General features: G+C 36.5%; 2 protein-coding genes across 3 annotated transcripts in view; both read right to left on the reverse strand.

The window, feature by feature from the left end:
• PRPF39 (pre-mRNA processing factor 39) overlaps positions 1-10513 on the reverse strand; it is a 34896-nt gene extending 24383 nt beyond the window's left edge. Inside the window, exon 1 of the mRNA XM_020881400.2 lies at positions 10365-10513. The gene's annotated coding sequence lies outside the window, so the exon portion shown is untranslated. The remainder of the gene's footprint in view (positions 1-10364) is intronic.
• A 4262-nt stretch (positions 10514-14775) lies between these two features.
• The window catches only part of TOGARAM1 (TOG array regulator of axonemal microtubules 1), a 79590-nt gene continuing 71139 nt past the window's right edge, over positions 14776-23226 (reverse strand). For both annotated transcript variants that reach the window (XM_020881394.2, XM_020881391.2), the window contains 4 exons: positions 22170-22359; positions 19791-20010; positions 16524-16610; positions 14776-15917 (listed from right to left, as the gene is read on the reverse strand). In XM_020881394.2, the coding sequence (XP_020737053.2) occupies positions 15664-15917; positions 16524-16610; positions 19791-20010; positions 22170-22359 (751 nt within the window). In that variant the 3' untranslated portion in view covers positions 14776-15663. The remainder of the gene's footprint in view (positions 15918-16523; positions 16611-19790; positions 20011-22169; positions 22360-23226) is intronic.

Consider the following 23226-nt stretch of genomic DNA (forward strand, 5'->3'; position numbering starts at 1 on the left):
AAATAAATAAAATAAAATGCAGCACGATTATATTGCATTTCAAAATGCAGTACGAAGCAAAATTTTTCCCCAAAAAAAGGATAAATTTAAAATGTTAAATCAAGTGAATCTGAGGCTGAATGCCACTGAAAGAATTAGTTATCACCAGGTAACTCTGGGGAGTATTTTTTTAAAAGGAGGTAGAGAAGGGGTGAAGACAAAGGGAAGTGGAGAGAGGTCGGGTGCGGACATAAAGTTTCCACTACTTGATGCATATCCAGCACTATACTACATTCCTTGCAGAAAATACACAGTTTTCATTCTAAGGCTTATGAACTAGTTGGAAAGAGATCAAAAACATGCAAAGCAATTTCAAATGAAACAAGTCAAAATTTAGAGAAATCTATTGAAAACCATAGGCATCCAGCAAAACTTTATGAAACACAGAATTTAGCCTTCACTTTGAAAAGCTATAGCTTTTAGAACAACAGAAAAAGAATGATAAATTATTTCAAAATATGAAATAGCCCACTTGACTTGACAGAACAACCTTTCTTATTAACAGCAGACAAGAAGATGGAAATTAGGAATGGTTCCAAGACAAGGAGATAAGACTGATCAGAATGAAGAGGGCAGCACTGGGAAAGGAAATACAAATAAGCAGGGTAGAACAAGAAGAATTTGAGAAAAAATAATAAACAGTCACAACTAGAAAAAACAGTTTCCTTCTACTGAATTGCTGACTATTGTCATAAACTTTTCCAGGTTTACCATTTTAGATCCTAGGAAAAGGCACAGAAGCTTTTCAACTTATTTTGGTCTCTTTTGTCCCCTACATTAAAGACAAGACACTACTGAAGATTAATTTTCCAGACATAGTCATTATTTTGTGTTTTTTTATTTCAAAGCATACTGCCAAAACAAACAAAAAAGATTGTTGATACATTCTGAGTCATTTACTACCTGCCCTATTCTAACTGCATACTTAAGTGGGACATAAGTTTTTTCTGGAATCAGCAAGTTTACCACACCCCTGCATCATCACAGACTATCAATTACTCCACACCCTGCATTTATAGTGTTATAAAAATTAAGAACATCAGCCTTATCCTCAGGGAGATCATTTTTCTGATTACTTAAAAAATCACAGGACCAAAAGAAAAACACACTAAAGTTACTTTTAAATGTTATTCTAACATATACTTCATAATGTGGCAATTACTAACTAGTACCAGTATATTCTTAACAACAACCATTAACTTTGAACTTGTGACATAAAATGGCAAAGGTGTAAAAAAATAATTATCAAAAGGAAGAAGACAACAGTGTGGTACTAGCATAAAGATAAACAGACCAACAGAATAAAAACATAAAGCCCAGAAATAATGTTGGACAAGGGTTACAAGATTACTCAGTGGGGAAAAGACAGTCTCTTAAACAAATGGTGCTGGGAAAACTGGATAGTCACATGCGAGAAAAAAGGGAGCTAAACCCTTAACTTACAGCATATATAAAAATTAACCCCAAATGGATTAAAAACCTAAAAGTAAAACCTAAAACTATAGAACTCCTAGAAGAAAACATGGGGGAAAGCTTCATGAAAGTGGACTTGGCAATGCTTTCTTGGCTATGATACCAAAAGCACAGGCAACAAAAGCAAAAACAGACAAATGGAGCTACATCAAACTAAAACTTCTGTGAATCAAAGGACACAAGTTAAAAGGCCAATGGCAGAAAAGGAGGAAACATCTGTAAATCTTATATCTGATTAGTAGTTAGTACATAAAATACATAAAGAACTATAACTGAACAACAAAAACTCAATTACAAAATGAAAACAATGATTTAAACAGACATTTCTTCAAAGAAGATACATAACTGGCTAACAAACACATGAAAAGATGCTGAATATCACTGATTAACATAGAAATGCAAATAGAATTCATAATATCACCTCACACCCATTAGGATGGCTACTATCAAAAATAAATAAAACAGGAAGTAAGTTTTGGCAAGAATGAGGTGAAACTGGAACCTTTGTACACTTATGGTGGGATTATAAGATGGTGCAACTGATACAGAAAACAAAATGGGGTTTCCTCAAAAAACTAAAAATAGAACTACCATATAATCCAAAATCCCACTTCTGAGTATATATTCAAACTAACTGAAAGCCAGGTTTCAGAGAGCTATCTCTATATCCACGTTCACAGCCACACTATCCAAAATAGTCAAAGGAGTAATGTCCAACATACATGAAGAAATAAATAAAATGTGATATACACATACAACGGAATATCGTTCAGTCTTTAAAATGAAGGAAATCCTATCATATGCTACCCTGAGGAAATTATGCTAAGTGAAATAAGCCTGTCACAAAAAGACAAATGCTACATGAGTCTACTTATATGAGGTATTTAGAGTTGTCAATTTCATAGAAACAGAAAGCTGATGGTGGTTACGAGGGATTAGAGATGGAGAAATACACAGCACTACTTATAAGTACACTTATAAATGGTTAAGAGACTTCCTCAGGTGATCAAGCGGTTAAGAGTTGGGGCTTTCACTGTAAGGGGTGCAGGCTCGTTCTCTAGTCAGGGGAACCAAACATGCCTGCCTTGCTGTGCAGCTTAAAAAAAAAAAAAATTAAGAAGGTCAATTTTATCTCATGTGGTTTTACTACAGCAAAAAAATTTTTTGATGGAAGACAAAACAGCTAAACTATAACTGTAACACCTAAACTATGACAGCTAAACTATAATTCAATTAGAAAAGAGGAAATACAAGAGACTAGGAATTAGAACTTTCAATTCTTTCATTACTAGTACGGTAAATATTACAAGAGGTTAGAGGAGGATAAGTCCTACTTCTCTCCCTTAAAAGGATGAGATTCCAGTCAGTCTGACTTTCTTCACTTCGAAAGAAGACTAGTAACACTTACACTATCTGTTTCATAGGGCAGTTGAGAACATCAGATGAGATAAATGCATGCCAAAGTCCTAAAACTATAAACTCACATAAGTGAAGATATCACTTCAAACAAGTTCCTGGAAAGTGTTATTCAGACTTAAGATGTTATACTTTAAAACTGTCTCCTAGGTGACTCACTGGTAAAGAATCCACCTGCAATGCAGGAGACCCAGGTTCAATCCCTGGGTCGGGAAGATCCCCTGGAGAAGGAAATGGCAACCCACTCCAGTATTCTTGCCTGGAGAATCCCATGGATGGAGGAGCCTGGTGGGCTACAGTCCATGGAGTTGCGAGAGTTAGACATGACTTAGTGGCTAAACAACTTTAAAATTAACAAGGAAAATAAAAATGAACTTTATAGTGCATCTAGAATTTGTCATGCAGAGATTTTAGGAGGTGAGAAAAAACCTATTGACTTTGATTTCAAAAAACTGGTGGTAATCAACACAATATTCATCTGAAAATATTTTATTTCTTGACTTTTCAATTTTAGATCTTTTTTGCTATCTATTAGATAAAATATAGGTTTAGTTATTATATCAAATACACATGCACAACTTTCCTCTCATGTGCTTCCAATGTACCTCTATTTGGCTGGGGTTAAATCAATATTCAGGTTTACATTACTATGCCTATGTAAACATTTTTTTCAAGCTACTTTGTACACTATAATCCCATTTCCTTGCTTCTACCTCTTTAAATCTATCATTTTCATATGCTTCACTGCCTTTGAAAACTGACTCCACATCCTTGAAGAGACCTTATAAAGGTCCTTCAAAACAACTGTCACTCATACTTATCAATTCCATTTCCCCTTCTGGTGCCATCCTTTCTGAAATCATCTAACCTTCTGCAACAATTTAGATTTGCTTGTCTTACCTAGGTTTGTCTCTTCATTTTGATATACAGAATTCCTTTCACTTATCCCCTGGGGTGAATCTCATTTATAACAAAATCTACTTCTTCCTTGATTTATTCCCTCTCGTAAAGAATCATTTCTGTAACTCTGAAAAAAGGTATGTGGGGTGAAAAAAGTCCTCATGATTAAATGAGTATAAAATTCTAGAAGGAAAACACTTTTCCTTAAAGTTTTCAAGCAATCTATCCCCCGCCTCCTCCCATCTGATGCCCGGGTGAGAAAACCTGACATTTTTACCTCTTATCCTCTCCATGTGGCCTGCCCACGGAAGCTTTCAGTTCCTCTGTTTATCCCAGATGTTCTGAAAGTGCATAACGATGTCCTTAAGATGAGTCTTTTCCAACCTTTCTGAAAGGCATTTATTTGGAAGGCCTATTTTAATCTATTTACATCATTCAGTTCTCACGTTCTCTATTATTTATTCGGTAATTTTCTCCTCTTGGTTTTCTCTATTGGAGTCACACTGCTCAGGTGTTGGAGCTCCTGGACTGATCCTCTGCTTATCTTTCCCCACATTTTTCTTCTAGTCCTTTCACTTATTCTACTCTGCAATAACCCTTTTACTGAGTTTTTACTATATAAGCCAAATTTTAAACTTCCATTTCTTTATTCTCTGAATAATCAATACTCCTTTTTCACTGGTGCAGCATCTCCTGCTATTTCTGTAATTTACTTTAAATTCTCTTGTTCTCAGAAGTCTCTCTTCTGAGGGTCTTTGACTACTTGTTTTGGTCTCTCAAGTACAGTCATCTTCAAACTTCTGTTCAAGAATAAGTATGAGGCAATACCAAACACACCAGACAAAGTTGGCAATGGGTGGGCCTCCGTGCAGGACGGCATTCTTTTTTTCTTTTTTTTTTTTGGGGGGGGGGGGGGGGGGAGTTGCCATGCTGCACAGCTCACAGGACCTTATTTCCCCAAACAGGAATTGAACCTGCACCTTTAGCATGAAAGCTCAGAGTCCTAACCATTGGGAATTCCTAGGATGGCATTCTTTGAGGGTAGAACCCATTAAATGCCAGTGTTCTACACAATTTCCCTTGGGTTATGTTTTGCCAAAGAAGAATGTTTCACCTTGAGTAAGGCAACAAGCATTCTGGGAGCAAAGAAGACAAACCAGGCTTGTGATCTCACCATTCAACACAGACTTTCTTTCAATTTCCCATTTTCACTATGACCCTTCACCCCTGCCCCACCTCCCACCAGCTATGCCAACTTCTCTGGCTTTACCCTCTTCAAATAATGAACATCCAGTTTTTTGCTGGCTATACTAGATGGAGGACAATTTAGCTGTGAACAAAACAAGGAGCAGACATTACAGTCGGGGGATGGAGGCTTTTTTTCCCTAAGTAAATTTCTAATATATATGTGGTATCAAGTGCTAAGAATAAAACAAAAGAGAGGATGAGGTAGTAGGAAAGCCAGTCATGCAGCTATCTAGAGGAAGAAAATCACACGCAGCAGAAAGAGCATGTTCTGAGATAACTGCTTTGCTTGGCATGTTCACAGAAAAACAGATCAGTAAGAGGCAGTATGAAAGGATTTGCTTAAATATCCCTCAATTCGACTTGAATTCTTTCTAAATTCTTTCTAAAATTTGCCATTACTAAGTATATCAAAGTAAACCTCCTCATGTAAATACCTATTTTATTATTTATTTTTTGCGGCTTGCAGGATTTTAGTTCCCTGACCAAGGATCGAAACCATGCCCCCTACATTGGGAGCATAACCACTGGACTGCAGGGAAATCCCTAATGTCTATTTTCAAAAAGCAATGTTGAAAAAAAAAAACACACAACAATGTCAAACTTCCCCAGCAGTCCAGAGGTTAAACACCCACCTGCTGTGACTTCCTTGTTGGTCCAAGGTCAAGAATCCACCTTGCAATGCAGGGGACATGGGTTCGATCCCTGGTCAGGGAACTAAGATTCCCACATGCTGGAGCAACTAAGCTGAACCCTTGAGCTCTGGAGCCTGTGTGCCACAACTACAGAGCCTGAGCACTAAAACGAGAGTCTGTGCACCGCAATGAAGATCTCATGTGCTGCGATTAAGACCTAACACAGCCAAATAAATAAATATTCGGGGAAAAAAAAATTCTGCCTGCCAACGCAGGAGACACGGGTTCAATCCCTGGACCACTTCAATCTCATGTCAGAAAGTATTCTGCCCGTGTTTTCCGTCACCTCTTTTATAAATAATCTTCCCTCCCTTTTGCTCTCAAAGTGTTTGTTCTGTACCCCTATTATAGCACTACTATAAAAACTGAAATACATTACAATCATTTGCCTTTCCTCCTTCCCTTGGTCACAATGGATGAAGTATCTCTGCTGGGGTCAATGCTCAAACTCTGAACTAATGACTTGAATCACTTCTCCCACCTATCTTCTCAAAAATGTTGCTTCTTAAATTATCTTCCCGCTCTCCTTATCAGTTTCTCTTACTATATTAGATTACTGCCATTACCCTTCGAATATGTAAAAATCTCTCTTTTATATAACAATTTATAATATACACACTATAACTTAGCTTAACTTATAAAACAACCAAAGGACAATCATAAGCTATGTTGAGGATTTAGATTTTGTTTCAAGTACAACAGAAAGCCAATGAAGCTGTCTAAGTTTATCTCTACATCCTCCTTGTTGTTCAGTTACTAAGTTGTGTCCAACTCTTTCCGACCTCATGGACTGCAGCACACCAGGCTCCTTTGTCCTCCATATCTCCCGGAGTTTGCTCAAATACATGTCCACTGAGTTGGTGATGCTATCTAACCATCCTGCCTCTGCCACCCCTCTTCTCTTGCCTTCAATCTTTCCCAGCATTGGAGTCTTTTCCAGTGAGTCGGCTCTGTGCATCAGGTGGCCAAAGTACTGGAGCTTCAGCTTTACCATCAGCCCTTTCAGTGAATATTCAGGGCTGATTTCCTTTAGGTTTGATCTCCTTGCAGTCCAAGGGACTCTCAAGAGACTTTTCCAGCACCACAATTTGAAAGCATCAACTCTTCAGTGCTCAGCCTTTTTATGGCCCAACTCTCACACCTGTACATGACTACTGGAAAAACCACAGCTTTGACTGTACGACAAATGTTGGCAAGGTGATGTCTGCTTTTTAATACGCTGTCTAGGTTTGTTACCGCTTTTCTCCAAGGAGCAAGTGTCTTTAATTTCATGGCTGAAGTCACTGTCCACAGTGATTTTCTATATCCTCCATTTACCCTTAAATTTGGATTCTTCTTTATTACCACTCTGAAATTCTCCCAAAGTCACAATCTCTTTGTTTATAAATCCAACTGGACATGTTCTGATTCATCTTTCTGATCTACTATTCACTGTATCCAACAGTAACGATGGCTTTCTCCTTGAAAGGCTCTCTCTTCTTGCCCCTTTTCTAACATATCACATTCACCTGTTTTGTTGTGTTTTCCAGTTCAGCTCATTTCAGCTTCAGGACCTTAGCGTTTGTAGTTTCCTCTGTCTGTCTGGACTGCGTTCCCACCTCTCTACCCCACCCTCACACTCCCACTCAAAGCCTTTAACCTAACTGAAGCCCACTAACTAATCTGGGCAAATTTAAACACCCTGACTGAAAAGTACTCCCAGAGCCTCCAAATTAGTTAATTTCCCCCAATGATGCTTCCACGGCACACAATCACATTTGTGATACTCATTCGATGTCTTTTCCTTTCCAGAGTATAAATTCCTTCACACTAAGGCTCAGGTCTACAGTACACAGGGAGATATAATATACACTTAATCCACTGCATCATAAGTAAAAAAGCATCACAGTCCTTACCCTCCCCACCCAGAGTCCTAAACCTAGCTTATTACTTTCATAACAATTGGGAAGTTGTATAATAAAACACTTGGGTTAAAACCTGAATAGAACGGAATTAAAAATCTGGTCCAGTTACTCCTTAGGGAACTTTGAGCATGTTACTTAACTTCTCTAAGCCTCATGCACAAATAATCACACATACCTTGCTATAAAGATTAACTATCCTCTTCATTTATACTGTTGTTACAATATAATTATCTCCCCTTTTGAATAATGTTTTTCAAACCTCAGAATGCCTTGCACCAGCTTATTTTTTTTTTTAATACAGAAAAGAAAAAAAAATTAGAGTGCATTGCACACATTAAGGGCATACTGTTGAAATACACACAGGATCCAACTACTAGATTATGAAACTGCAATGTTACATGTACATATTATAGGCTGCAGTCAAAAAAATGGAAAAACACTGCTACACATAAATTATTATTAGAATATTAAATTCACTGAGAACAGGGTCCCTGGTTTCGTTCACTACTATATCCCTAGAATCTGAAAGTGTCCAGTATACAACAGGAAAATAATTGTTGAATGACTGAGTGGTATATCTGGTCCCAACTTAACTTTTCAAAGGGTATTAATCCAACAGTATTCCTTATTGTCATTTACAGATGACAGCACATGCTCATGCCTGAGCATGTGCTCATGCTATTCTCTCAGAATAACAAAAATTTCCTTCTGTTCTCCTCACGCCTTTTTACTACTTTGCACTTTCTTATATAAAACTATGAGATGCATAAAGTACACAAGTATAAGAGAAAAATGATATATTAAATGTGAATAAGCAGTACATGAAAAAGTACAATTCTACATCATACATTTTAAGTTTTAGTTCAGTTAAGAGATACATTTATCTAGGAATTCAATATACCGTCTTAACACTTAAAAGCTCTTTTGGAGGATGACTTAAATTAATTTTTAATTAAATTAAAAACGAGAAATACTCAATTAAAAATGAGAAATCTGATCTATTACCTCAATCTCTTTATAGGCATTTATGCTGACAGAGGTATTAAACAGAACATATAAAAATCTGAGGTCATCACTAAGGACTGAAAGTCAGGAGTCTGAGTACTGCAAATCAACTACCTCTGCAACCCTTAAGTCATTCTGTGCCTCATCCACAGATAAGCCAATCTGAAGACTCAAAGTGACTGGGGAAAAAAGAGACCATCATAATCACTGGCTTTGGCAACTGTTTTCAGAGGCTGAGCAGAATGTTTATACAGATTGACCTTTTTAAAGTTTCCATACATTAAGCACTTGCTACGTTCCAGAAATTGGACTTTATTTACATAAATGTTTGCACCGTCTTCATATTTTGGGGGAAAATAAAAATCATCATTTGGCTGGACTTATTTTCTTCCCGCTCTGGCTACTTTTCAAAAAAAATTTTTAGATCCTATATTTTACGGGGTATTATTTGCTAGCATACCACAGAAAGGTCTCTTCTCTCTTCTTTTATTTACATTATTATGTAAGATTGATACAGTTTCCTGTGCTATACAGTAAGAACCTTGTTGTTTATCTATTTTGTACATCTACTAATCTTCCCCTTGAAAAAAAGCTACACATACTTTCTATCATTTGATTTATAAGATTCTTTTTCGTATTCAATTACAGGTAAGCAAGTAAAATCACTTCCAAATATCATGACACCAAAAATATTCGCTTTTCAATTCTCACTTCAAATATCTCATACTACCTACTAATTAGGCATCTTTGGTAACCCCTAATTATTCCAGAGTTCACAATCTTGAGAACATGTCTTCTTTAGCAGAACTCCTTTCATTAACATTATCCCTACCAGCGGCCAAACAGTGGAAAAGTTCCAACTTCTGCAACTTTAGAATGGGGGGAAGGGAAGAATACACCTGACCTGTTTTGCTTGTTTTTTCAATCCATTTACTAGCTCTCAGAACCCAAAATACTTAAGTTCCAATGCTTTTTCAGGCTTCAACCTTTACAACCGTAAAAAGTGTTAAGTATTTCTGAACAGGAATATTAAACGTAAAGGTAATATTTTAGTTGGCATAAATATAGTACATAATACTAACTCAAGATGCGATTTTTAGAACGAGAAAAACAGCAGTGTCGGTCTCTGGCTACAAAAGATAAAACACTGGTTTTCTGCTTCCATCCTGTCCTGCCAAAAGCTTTAACTGATTTTTGGGGTGCTGTGACTCAAGAGTACCAGAGTGTGGCTTCAGTCATAACGCGAAACGCACCCTACAAGGGGCCTACAAGTTTTACCCAATTTATATCACATCCTCCCAAACCTTTCGGTCCCTTCCACTTCCAGTCGTCCCAGCCACACTGGTTCCCAGCTCTCGCCAAAGCATGGGCTTTAGACTTATCCCCAAAGCGCTTCCTAAATCCAAGTTGAGGCCCACAATTCCCCGCCCGTCCTAAGGCGCCGGCAGAGAAACGTGTGGTCTAAGAACTAAGAAAAGAAACCTCGCACTGCTCCACCCAACAGGTGGGAAAGAGAAGGGATGGACAGCTGGGTCGCGAGGCCAAGTCAGGCCTCAAAACAGGGCTGGAGAGGGAGGCCGCAGCCTCAGCGCGGCCTGAAACGAGGCAGGCCCCTTCCAGACCAGCGTATCAGCACGCCCCCCACCCCCCACCCCCGGCCAATTCCAAGGCGCCCGCCAAAGCTGACCTGACGATGGATGCCACTGAATTCCATGAGCCACAGTCTGGGCCAGCTGAGTCGAAGATGGCACTTTAACAGTCTCGGTTCCCACAAACACAGCAGTCGCCACCAGCACCACAGCCTCCTCGTCGAGAGCGCGGCGCGCATGCGTCGGAGCCCCCGGAGGCGAGGGTGTCACGTGGTTGCGCAGCGCGCAGGTCTCGCCCTCCGCGGGACGTGGACCGGGCAGGCCCCGCCCCGCGGCCCTGAGAGCCGGGCCGCTGCCCCTACCAGGCGTTGCGTCTGCTTGGCCTTCCCAAACAAAAAGCGGGTCCTTAGGGTTTTTCGTACCTCAGATCCTAAACACAGACAGCGCCCCGCCCAAGAAAAATGCTGTTATTCCTTTTTGGGCAAACAACTGCCGAAACTTCACCCCTCCACTTAAACTTCAGCCTTAAACTCATAAATCTCACGATGTTATTTGGACTCTGGTCCACCCAGGTTTCTGCAAGTGAAACAATAGTGGAGTTAAGGGCACGAGGAGCTGATTATTAAAAGGATATGTAAGATTATTCCCCGGGCGAATGAAGGCTGCATTATTTTGACAAGCTTAGCCGTACTCTTCAGTTGTGCTTCCATACTAAGTTTAAAACAAAAAAAAAAAATTTTTTTTTTTCTTTTAAAAATCTGGCTTTTCCTGTTTCTGTTTCAAGATTCCTGAATTAACCAACCATTTACCAGGCAATCTCTTGTTCAAGATTCAGTAATATAACAACTGGGCTGTAATTTCCTCCTCTGGAATCTGTCTGCCTCCCCAAATAGGGCTCTACAAGATGATGTTTCCTGTCTCTAACTCTATCATAAATCCCTTCACCAGCCAGGAAGTTTTGCGTTATCCACTGTATTCACCTGACCTCTTTTCAACCACCTTCAAGCATCTCAACAATTTTTTGCAGGGAAAATGCTTCCACAACCAGCATGATGCAGAAAATGCTTTCCAAGAATTCCTTGAATTTGCATGCCAATGCAGGAGACACAGGTTCTATCCCTGGGTTGGGAGGATCCCCAGGAGAAGGAAATGATAATCCTCTCCAGTATTCTTGCCTGGAAAATCACATGGACAGAGGCGCCTGTTGGGCTGCAGTCCAGGGGGTTGCGAAAGAGATGGACACGACTTAATGATTAAACAAGAAGCATCAATTTAAAAATTTCCTTTTTGCTCATGCCAGCTGGATATTTTTTCCCTTTTCCCTGTCTTCCCTTTCCTCTTATCCTCTTGGTCATAGACTTGGTAAATTGAAACTGCAATTTAAATTCAGAACTCTCCCAGGAATTCCCTGGCAGTCCAGTGGTTAGGACTCTGCGCTTTCACTGCTGAAGGCCTGGTTCAATTCCTGCTGAGGGAACTTATATCCCACAAACCTGGCAGTGGCAAATAAATGAATGAATGGATTCAGAACTCTGCCTTCACAGTCAACTTCTCTCACAGGGGTCCGAAAGCATTACATTTATCTCTTTCTCACCAACTGCTTTTCCTCGGAGTGTTCTCCATTTCAGTTAATGGTATCAGCATCCATGTCTCTAGAGTGAGAAACTTTAACTTTGATTCCTTTATGTTCCAAATCTAAGTATGTCATCAGTTTAGTCAAGCCTGCCATGAGAGTACCTTTCAGACCTATTCTTTCAATTCTCAATGCTTCTATTCTTTAGACCTTTACTGTCTAGAATCTGGCTCTGAGACCTGCCTAGTAAGTAGATCACTACCCTCTTTCCTGCTGAAACTTGCGGTAACCTCCCAATCTTTTAAAACATTGAAAAGGCATACTTTATCAATCCACTAGGCTGGAACGTTGGAGGAAATCCATTTGCTACAGGATGCCTTCAGTTGGGTGTTTCTGTCCAGCTATCTGTCTTCTACTGGTTAACTTTTCTAATTTATTCAGCACAACCCTTTAAAACATTGCTCCAGAATATACTTCAAACATATATAACATTCAACATTTTATTCAAGTACTATTTATTCAGCACCCAGTATAGGCCAAGGCACCCAAGATACACAGAGGTGAACAGCACATTCAAGACTGGGTCATAATTTGGTACCACACCATTGTCTTAATTTTACATAGTACTGAATCAAACATTCCATGCTCCAGTATTTAAAATGAAAAAAAAAAAAAAAAAAAAAAAAGACTATTTTGCTAAACCTACAATTCACTTTAATCCCTTGAAATCTATTTACCCCATTGTTGCCCACAGAAGAGTTTAAGTATGAATTAAGAGTTTAGGTACTCTTTTTACAGTACACATTATGAGACTTTAATTCATTAATGTTAATATAGTACTTAAGATTTTCCCTTCATTTGATCTATTTAACCTAACTAGCAACAAAGTAAGTAGGATTAGCTTATTTTGGCACTAAAGATTTCTATAGGTTTCTGCCCATCTTTCCTCAACTTCATTTGCTGATGGGAAAGCTAACTTTGCATAGAATTTGAGTTTACAAATGCCTTCTCATACATAATCCCATGTTAATTTTGTACCTCACCCCAACTGCAGGCTACATGTAAGGTTTAACAAGTAATAGTAAAACTGGGTTCCAAATCCATGGTTTCTAAATCGAAGTCTTATGCTCTTTATAATTTGTTGCTTCCATTTCTTCTCATCTTCCTTCTAGTCATATCACTACCTTCCTAAGCACTTTTTCACTACTTTGTCTCTTTATTTTCTTCTCTTTACCTTAATTTCAGATTTTATGCAATTTAAATTTTATTACACAGGCAATACATGTTGTTCATTTCTGAAAAAAAATAAAAATTGCAGAATAGTACACTGAAAAAATTAACTTTTATCAAGAGATGACCAACATTATTCTCATATTGGTGTTTACAATTCCAGTTCTGCTTTGTGTGTGTGTATATTTAATAGAGACACTGTATGTATGTAGTCAGGCTTTTTGCCTTTAACATATTGTGAACACTGTCCTGTGGTTAACATTTTAAATAAATATATGCTATCGATTCTGTTGGGTAAATATGCCATTTAAATTCTTTTATTTTTTTTATTTGCAGTGCTGGTGGGGTTAGACTTTATCACTATCACTGCTTGTAAAAAAAATTCCTTTATTTCAATTTATTTACACCTTCAGCTTTTCTTTAGTTCTATCAGTCTCCCAATTCTTTTTGATTTCCAGATTGGTAACAATTCTCGGCAGTAGAATGCTAGACTTCTGCATGTTCAGTATCAACAAGTTGCTAATATAGAGAAAAATATTTAAGGTGTGGAGGAACTCTGTTATGGATATTTTATTTATAACAAAAACACATAGATTGCATGAAGTTTCCACATTAATAGTCATATACTTACTGTACTTTTTTCAATGCAAAATTAAAACTCTTTATCTACTGAAAATAATGGATGACTAAGTTTATGCATAAAGTAGTGCTCTTCTTTGGCCTCAAATCTAAAATTTACCTTCAATGTGTCCAACAATCAGTGTAACTTTAGTAGACACATTTGCAATGAAACAAAGGCAATGGTCAAAATCAATAAAACTTAGAATCTGTAACTATTTTAATAATAAGTATCATAAAGGGTGAAGCAAAATTTAATGATAATTTCAGAGTTACAAGTGAAGTCAAAAGTCTAGGCCAGGTGCTTTGGCAAACTACGTCAGAGGCCCAAGCTAAGAACTTTTTTATATTTCTAAAGGATTGTTTAAAAAAAAAAAGAAGAAACAAACAAACAAAAAAAAGAGCAAAACAAAGAATATGCCACAATCTGTGGCTTACAAAGCCAAAAATATTTATTTTCTGGTGCTTTACAGAAAATGTTTGCTAACTTCCAACCTAAATAGTAGGCATATAATAAAATACATTTAGAAGAAAATGAATTTTAGATGTATGTAATTATAAAAGTGTATATAAATACAGGGAAAGCAGCCACATCTTTCCTTTCAGATTAGCTTCAAACTTTTTTTTACTGTTGTGCTCAGAAATTACAGATTAATACAAAGAACCACAATTTAAAAAGTAGCCAAATACATTAGAAATATATACATTTGTTAATGACACAAGAAGTGAAAAAGAATGAAAATAGTCTACAATTGTAATAAAGTGATCTTAGAGTAAACTACAACATAGAGTCACAGAATTTTAGAGCAAAATGGAACCTTAAAAATCATCTAGTCTAGTCTTCACAGGTCAGAGATGAGAAAACTGAGGCCTGTATCTGGCAAGTGGCTTGCGCAAGTTCACAGAGATAATTTTCTGTAAAACTATAACGCAGGTCTACTATTAGGTCAATAGAGATAGGTCAAAATTGCATCAAGTATAACAAGTGAAAGTGATAGGTCAATACCTGTATAGGTCAATACCTAATATATATATTTCCCATTTTAATATACATTTAAGTTGGAAAAATAGGACACCTCTCACACATCTACAGAAATAAATCCTTTTATTATATAACATTCCTTTTCTTTTTTAAGATGCATACAGTACTTGTAGCCCAAGAATTCTGAGAAAAGCTAGAGAAGACCTGGCACTATACTTGAGAATTATACAACTGGGCAGCAAAATAACACCTTTATAAATGTCAGGACATATAGAAATAAAATTTAGTGTTTGCACACAAAAATAGGGAAGTTACATTCGACACGTTTTCTTAAACGTGCATTTAATGTTTAATGTTTTCTAAAACTTTGGTCATCATGCTTTATTATAACTTATAAAATTTCACAATTATGTAGATGATTAAACCCAACTGGTAAGCAAGTATTTCACTTAACACAGCAGCAAAAGCAAGCTAATACTGAACAATCATATTAGCAGACTGATTTCAGAAATACATGTTTTTCACAAATAGCACATAAAACATAGTTTGTGACAACATAGTTCAATGACTTTTCTTCCACTTCATAAAACAAGGCTGAGTAATGAGACATAGCAAAACATGATTACATAACAAAAAGTGTATTTTTAATTAAAAGTCTAATTGTACATATAGGGCAACAAACTGCAGTTTCTACAGAATAGTGCAAATAAGCGGGACTTTTCTCAAAAATATTAAAACTTTTTTTGGATTCACTCCACATGCCTCAGATTTCATGAGCACTAGATTATATTATTTTAGATTTTTGTGTGATGGGCGCAAGTGATAGGGTTGATGTAGGACGGATGTGTACTCACAGGCTGCAAATAAAAATAGTTATTGACTTAATTACTGGATGAGAAGTGCAGGCACTGAAAACCTAACTTTAACAAACTTCCATTTGTCATCATGTAAACAGTTTTGTTCATCATATTTCATCAAAGACTCATAATTCATTTTAAATTGTCATATCAAGCAATTCTTCTAAACTCTTTTTTATATGTGATGGTTGAGACGCAGCCTGATTTAACAGATTCTGACCCATCTGTGTAAAAAGTGCTTTTGATAATTTAGCTGTGGCTGTTCGTATATTTCCTCCAGCTCCAGGCAAAGAGCCACTATTTGTCATGTTCCCTAAGAGATGCCATAAAACAACCAACACTTTCTGTTCTGTTGCATGGGGCTTCCTCTGATAAAGTTCCGTAACAATATCTGAAACACAAAAATAGTAAACAGTGAGGTTTTTTTTAAAAAACAAACAAATTCAAGTTCTGACAATTAAAAAGCATATAAAATAAACTAGGCTTCTTCCCTGACATTCATGCTAAAATGTTCAGCATCTTAAAAAAAGTAAGGCCAGAAACTTTACCGCCAAAGATTGGGATCTTCAAGTATTAGAAATCTATATATGACAGGCAAAAGCAGTAAAAACAGAAATCAAACCAAAAATTCATCTCAATGTTTTCCAAATGTAGTTTAATCAAGTCATACACATTTTAAACTCCTGGACGTTTCATTAAACACAATTTGAAACAGCAGTTTTCTATGTGTACCAATATTTGATTTTAATATCTTTTATTGATCCTATTTCTCCTAACAAGACTTTTTTACTGGGGGGAAAAAGGAATAAAATTCTTTTGAAGAAAATTTTTGGGGTAAAAGTCTTAAAAGGTCTTTTTACAGATGATTATACAATTTATTTCTACTTCATAGATAATGATACTGAGCTTAGTAGCTATCCTAAAATTGAGTTGAAATGCCCATCAGTGTATCCTTAATCAACTATTTCTTAAGAAATAACAATTTAAAAATCTTTACCAGCAAGCTTTTCAGTCATATCCTGTTTTGCCTTTCCATTTAAAAACTGGGCTTTTGTGCAAAATGGCTGAAGAAGTAAGTAGTTATCTAAACAAAAAGAATAACACATAGACATTTTAAACAGTTATAAGATCTTATTTATTTTTCATTACATAGCATTGAAAGGAAAAAATCATGTAAATGGATGAAAATGTGTTAGAAAGATTTAATCTACATAGTTAACAACTTTTAAAAATTCTCGATACAACCTTAATACAGTAATATTCTTACAGCAAATAAAAAGTAAAAATACATCATAGAATATTAAAGGCATAAAAAAGAAAAAGAACTACCTATCTCCTAGGCATCTTATTCCAAATGATAGCATACAGGTTTATCAAAGAAAGAAAGAAAGAAAAAGAATTAAAGAATTGAAATTTTGGTATAGTTTTTACCTTCACTGATTTTTTTCAAATTTTTAATTTTATAGTTTCACTGGAAATATCAAAGATAGTACAGAGAGGCTTTGTGTACTTTCACCCAGATTTGTAACCTGGTGAAAATTTATATAATTATAGTATACATAACATAGTATACATAATCAACAATAATACAGTAGTATTATATAGTATACATGTAGTATACATATGCATATACAGTATATATATTATATAGTATATATAATATACAATATTATAGCACATAATATATAATATTATACACTATATATGTGTATATAGTTCTATGCCATTTTATCACATGTGCAGATCTATGAAACTATCACTACAGTTAAGATACAGAATCACCACAAAGATCTATAGCTATACATATACTCACTCTTCCTAAACTGCTGGTAAACCCTGATAGCCACTAATTTGTTTTCCATCTCTACAAATTTGTCATTTTGAAAAAGTCATACACATGGAATCCTACAGCAGGTGACCTTTTGGGGTTGGCTTTTTTCTCTCAGCATAATGACCTTGAGATTCATCCAAACTGTTGCATGTGTCTATAACCCATTCCTTTCTACTGCTAAGTATTTTATGGTATGGATATATCAAGTTTTTTCACCATTAACCCACTGAATTATACTTAGGCAATTGACAGTCTGGGGCTATTACAAACAAAGCTGCTATGAGCAATCATGTACAGGTTTTTGCATGAACGTAAGATTTCACTGGTCTGGAATAAAGGCCTAGGAAAACAACAGATAGGTAAGTACATGCTTAGTTTTTTAAAAAACAGCCAAAAAATTTTCTAAAGTGGCTATGATTTTTTATTTACATTCTCACCAGCAATGTATCAGATCCAGTTTCTCTGCACCTTGTTAGCATTTGGTGTTGTCACTATTTTTAATTTAAGCTCTTCTAATACTTGCTATGAACTGAATGTTTGCATGCCCCCCTCAAACTTATACCTTGAAACCTAATCCCCAGTGTGATGGTGTTTGAAAGTGGGGCTTTGGGGAAGGAAATTAGGTCACGAAGGTGGAGCCTTCATCAATGAGATTAGTGCCTTCATAAAAGAGGCTCCAAGAGCTCCCAGTCCCTTCCACCATGTGAGAACACAGCCAGAAGATGGACACTTATAAACCAGGAAGAGGGCCCTCAACCAACAACAAATCTGTTGATGCTTTGATCATGGACTTCCCAGGCTTCAAGAACTGTGAGAAATACGTATGTGTTGTTTATAAGCCATCCAAGCTATGGTAGTTTGTTATAACTACCCAAAAAGACTAATAAATTTGCATAACAATCATGGTCTTAATTTGTATTTATATTTCCTTAGTGACTGGTGATGTTAAACATCTTTTCATGTTTTTATTTTCCATCCATATAAGTGTTTCCTTCATGTCTTTTGCCCATTTTCTAAATAGTGTTTTTTTTTTAATGTTGAGTTTTAAGAATTCTTTCTTTCTCTTAGCTGCACTATGTGGCTTGTGGGATCTTACTTTCCCAACCAGGAATCAAATCTGGACTCCCTGCAGTGGAAGTGCCATGGAATTTCCACAAGTTCTTTATATATTCTGAAAGTAAGTTGCTCAGTTGTGTCCAACTCTTTGTGACCCCATGGATTGCAGCCCACCATGCTCTTCTGTCCATGGAATTCTCCAGGCAAGAATACTGGAGTGGGTAGCCGTTTCCTTCTCCAAGGATCTTCCTGACCCAGGAATGGAGCTGGGGTCTCCTGCACTGCAGGTGGATTTTTTTTATCAGCTGAGCTACCAGTGAAGCCCCTTATATATTCTAGATAAGAGTTAGGGTTAATGGCTTGGTCATGCCCGACTCTTTGCGACCCCATGGACTGCAGCCCACCAGGCTCCTCTGTCCGTGAGTTTTTCCAGGCAAGGATACTGGAGTGGGTTGCCATTTCCTTCTCCAGGGGACCTTCCCAACCCAGGGATCAGAACCCGGGTCTCCTGCACTGCAGGCAGATTCTTTACCGACTAAGTTACAAGGGAAGCCCATTCTAGATAAGCATATGTATCAGATATGTGGTTTGCAAATATTTTCTGCAAATCTGTAATTTGTTTGGAAGGATAGCTGGAAAGATGGCATCATAGAGGATGACTTGTCCAGTTAATTATTTGCTAAACTACAGAAACATGGTTCTAGGATGGAGACCTCATAGTAATTAAACAGGTTCTGAAGCAACCTAAATTTGAACTGTTTACTAAATTCTAGAAAAGAGAGCCCAGGATGGGACACTTAAAAATTATATTTATTTCACTATCTATTTGGACTTATTTTTTTAACACAAAAATAAACAGTTTGATCTAAAAAAATAAAAAGTCTTTTGTAAAGTAAATGTGAAGTAAACATGATAACCACTACATTACAGAAATGGGATGCAAAGGAAATGTTTTAAATTTTGATGAAGTTCAATTTATGAACTTTATATAGATCATACTTTTAATGCCATGCTAGCAACTCTTCACCAAGCCTAAGTTCTAAGGATTTTCTCATATACTCTAAAAGTTATACAGTTAAATCTTGCATTTAAATCTATGATCTATTTTGAGTTAACTTTGTATCAGATGTGATGTTGAGGTAGAAAAAAAAGAACTGAAAAGTTAAAAATAAGGATAGAGAAAGTCAGTTTAATGGAATGGTATTTAATCACTAAAAATAAATTAAAACTGATACTGAGAAAATTTTAAAAATTTTATCACAATATTAAGTGACAAAAATTGAATAGCTACATTTTTGGCATTTTAGAAAATGCGTGGAATGAGAAAGCACAAAAGTAAAGCCAAAATAATTTGAATGCCAAAGTAAGATTTCTTACCTACATGCTGACTCAGTGCCTGAACAACATTGGTGGCAGCAGCATAGATGCCTGGATTCTTGGAATTCAGATTGTTATCTACTATTGCTGGGATTAGCATGTTGATTATAGGAGATAAGTTGTCTCTAAGCAAAGGAATCATTTTGTGCATTGTTTCTAGAGCCACCAGGTTTACTTTACTATTGGAATCATGAAGCCGAGATTTAAAAGCATCAAAAATCTGAAAGTAAAGTGGTAAATTAAAGTGAAATAATGTTGATATCTATTATATTTAAATTCCTAATGGCATTTCATAGTATTCATCCTACTAAAGCATAAATGTACTATTTAAAAACACACACACATCTTATTTAACTTGGACTGAGATAATAGAAACTTCAATTTGGATGCTAGTGTCCAATCTTCTTACCCCAAAAAGAGAAGGCTTCAAAATCCACCTAAAAAGAAATCCTACTAAATTAATGCTGAGAAATTGGTTCAATAAAAAATGCTGTTTTCTGAAATGTGTAGGTTAGTTTAGCTAACTTTAAGAACTTAAAGGTTTCTATTCTTATCTCTATTTGTAACAGAAGTAGACATGTAGGTTTTACTACAGAGATTTGACCTAGTTTCAGATTTAAGTTTTTATTATTACCTCTTAACCTGAGTACTTAAACAGTAGAGCCTTCCTCTTCTAATTCTTAGCTTTTGTAAATTCAAGATATAATGAAGTAAATGCTGAGCAATTTAACTATGTCAGGTGAGGAAAGAGCTATTCTGTGAGACTGAGACTATTAACTAATAATCTGTGATATACATCATATATAAGTGTTAGTTTTAGCCACTCAGTCATGTCTGACTCTTTACAACCCCATGGGCTGTAGTCTGCCAGGCTTCTCAGTCCATGGAACTCTTCAGGCAAGAATAATGGAGTAGGTTACCAGTAGAATTTAATGACTAAATTACTAATGGAATTAACTGAACCAAATTCTGATGAAGCACAAGTAATCTATGCTCTGGTACCACTAAGATTTATTACTCTTTCCCTTTCTATTGCTTCTAGTCTTTCTATATAAGTTATAAAATATACAAATGCATATTTATAAATATATATTAACATAAAATTAGCACAAGCAGATTTCTAATTTACATATTAAAATTTCATTATTTATTCCTAAGTAATATCAAGTCAGGCTGGATGAAGCACAAGTTGGAATCAAGATTGCAAGGAGAAATATCAATAACCTCAGATACACAGATGATACCACCCTTATGGCAGAAAGTGAAGAAGAACTAAAGAGACTCTTGAAGGTGAAAGAAGAGCATGAAGAAGCTGGCTTAAAACTCAACGTGCAAAAAACAAGATCATGGCATTTGGTCCTATCACTTCATGGCAAATAGATGAGGAAACAACAGAAACAGTGACAGACTTTATTTTTGGGGGTTCCAAAATCACTGCAGATGGTGACTGCAACCATGAAATTTAAAAGATGCTTGTTCCTTGGAAGAAAAGCTATGACCAACCTAGACAGCTTATTAAAAAGCAGAGACATTACTTTGCTGACAAAAGTCCATCTAGTCAAAGCTATGATTTTTCCACTAGTCATGTATGGATGTGAGAGTTGGACTATAAAGAAAGCTGAGTGCCTAAGAATTGATGCTTTTGAACTGTGATGTTGGAGAAGACTCTTGAGATCCAACTAGTCAATCTAAAGGAAATAAGTCCTGAATATTCATTGGAAGGACTGATGATGAAGCTGAAACTCCAATACTCTGGCCACCTCATGCAGAAAACTGACTCACTGAAAGACCCTGATGCTGGGAAACATGGAAGGCAGGAGGAGAAGGGAATGACAGAGGATGAGATGGTTGGATGGTATCACCAACTCGATGGACATGAGTTTGAGCAAGCTTTGGGAGTGGTGATGGACAGGGAAGCCTGGAGTGCTGCAGTCCATGGGGTCGCAGAGGCGGACAGAACTGAGTGACTGAACTGAACTAAATATCAAGTCTCTTAAATGCCCTGGTTTTTAAAATACCGATTGATTTACTCAATATTTTTTTTTTTTTTGGCCCCACCGTATGGCTTTTGGGGATCTCAGTTCCCCAACCAGGGACTGAACCTGGGTTATGATCGAGTCTAGAATCCTAACCATTAGGCCACCAAGGGACTCTCTTACTCAACATATATATTTACTGACTGCCAGGTTCTAAGAACGCTGAGATTATAAAGCTTTCAAGGAGTCACCATCTAGTGGGAGGAGTCAAAACTTTTCACTAAATTTTAACACTTTAAAATAATATACATATGTAATATTAAGAAATAAGGCAATTATTATACTGATGAACTTTATTAACTATTATTGATTGAAGATAAAAATTTATTTTGATGGTCCTTACCTTCACAATGTTTCCAACGACAAGCTCTTGATTGTTTTCAGTATCTGATAAAAGCTGCTTAATCCCATTAATACGATCACGAAAATCTTTTGCATTTAATAAACCTGTTATGACTTTAATGTACTCAGCACTTTCTAAGGAATTTCGGGGAATTGATTTTCTGGTGATTTCACGAATTTCAGTTACCTCTCTAAAGTGAAACAAAGGTAAAAAACAAACATAATAAATAATTATCATGTATTCACTTTTAAAAAATTCACAAAGCAACCCATAGCCACAATACTTGTGTTGGGAGTCCCTAATATCTCTGCTGGGTTTGGTAATTTGCTGGGAGGACTCATAGATTCAGCATGCAGTTTTACTTATGGTTAAGATTTATTATAGTAGGAGGATATAAAGCAAAATCAGCAAAGGAAAAGGTGCATGGGGTCAAAGTCTGGAAGAAACTAGATGCAAGCCTCCAAAGGTCCCTTTCCAGTAGAGTCACACAGTATAAACTTAATTCCTCCAGCAACAAACTGTGACAACACATGTCAAATGTTGTCTACCAAAGAAGCTTAGAGGTGCGGTACCCAGGATTTTTAATGGGGAGTTGTTCATGATTGGTCCTCTGCCTGGGACATACCAAAATTCCCAACTTCCAGGAAGAAAGCAGTTCTTCACACTGTTTGCCCAAATAACAGAGGCACAGTAAACTACTCTTATCAGTTAGAGAATGGTGGGGAATCCTCCTGAAATCCTGGTTACCTGATGCTAGCTAAAGGCTAAACTCTCAAGCTGAACTTTCTATCTCTATTCTGGAAGCAACCTAGTTCCTATAGTATTTTATTTCTCTCTAAAGAACTGTTTTAACATTTCTTGCAAAGAAAATCTAATGACAACAAATTCCCTCATTTTTTGTCTAAGCAAGTCTTTGTTTCTCCTACACTTTTTTCTTCCAGTTTTATTGAGATATAACTGAAACATGGTACTGTGTAAGTCTAACGTATACAAAGACTTGATTTACATATTTCACAAAGCAATTAACACAATAACTTCAGTGAACATCCATTATCTC

Source organism: Odocoileus virginianus, chromosome 16 (assembly GCF_023699985.2).
Source record: "Odocoileus virginianus isolate 20LAN1187 ecotype Illinois chromosome 16, Ovbor_1.2, whole genome shotgun sequence".
NCBI classification, from domain to species: Eukaryota; Metazoa; Chordata; class Mammalia; order Artiodactyla; family Cervidae; genus Odocoileus; species Odocoileus virginianus.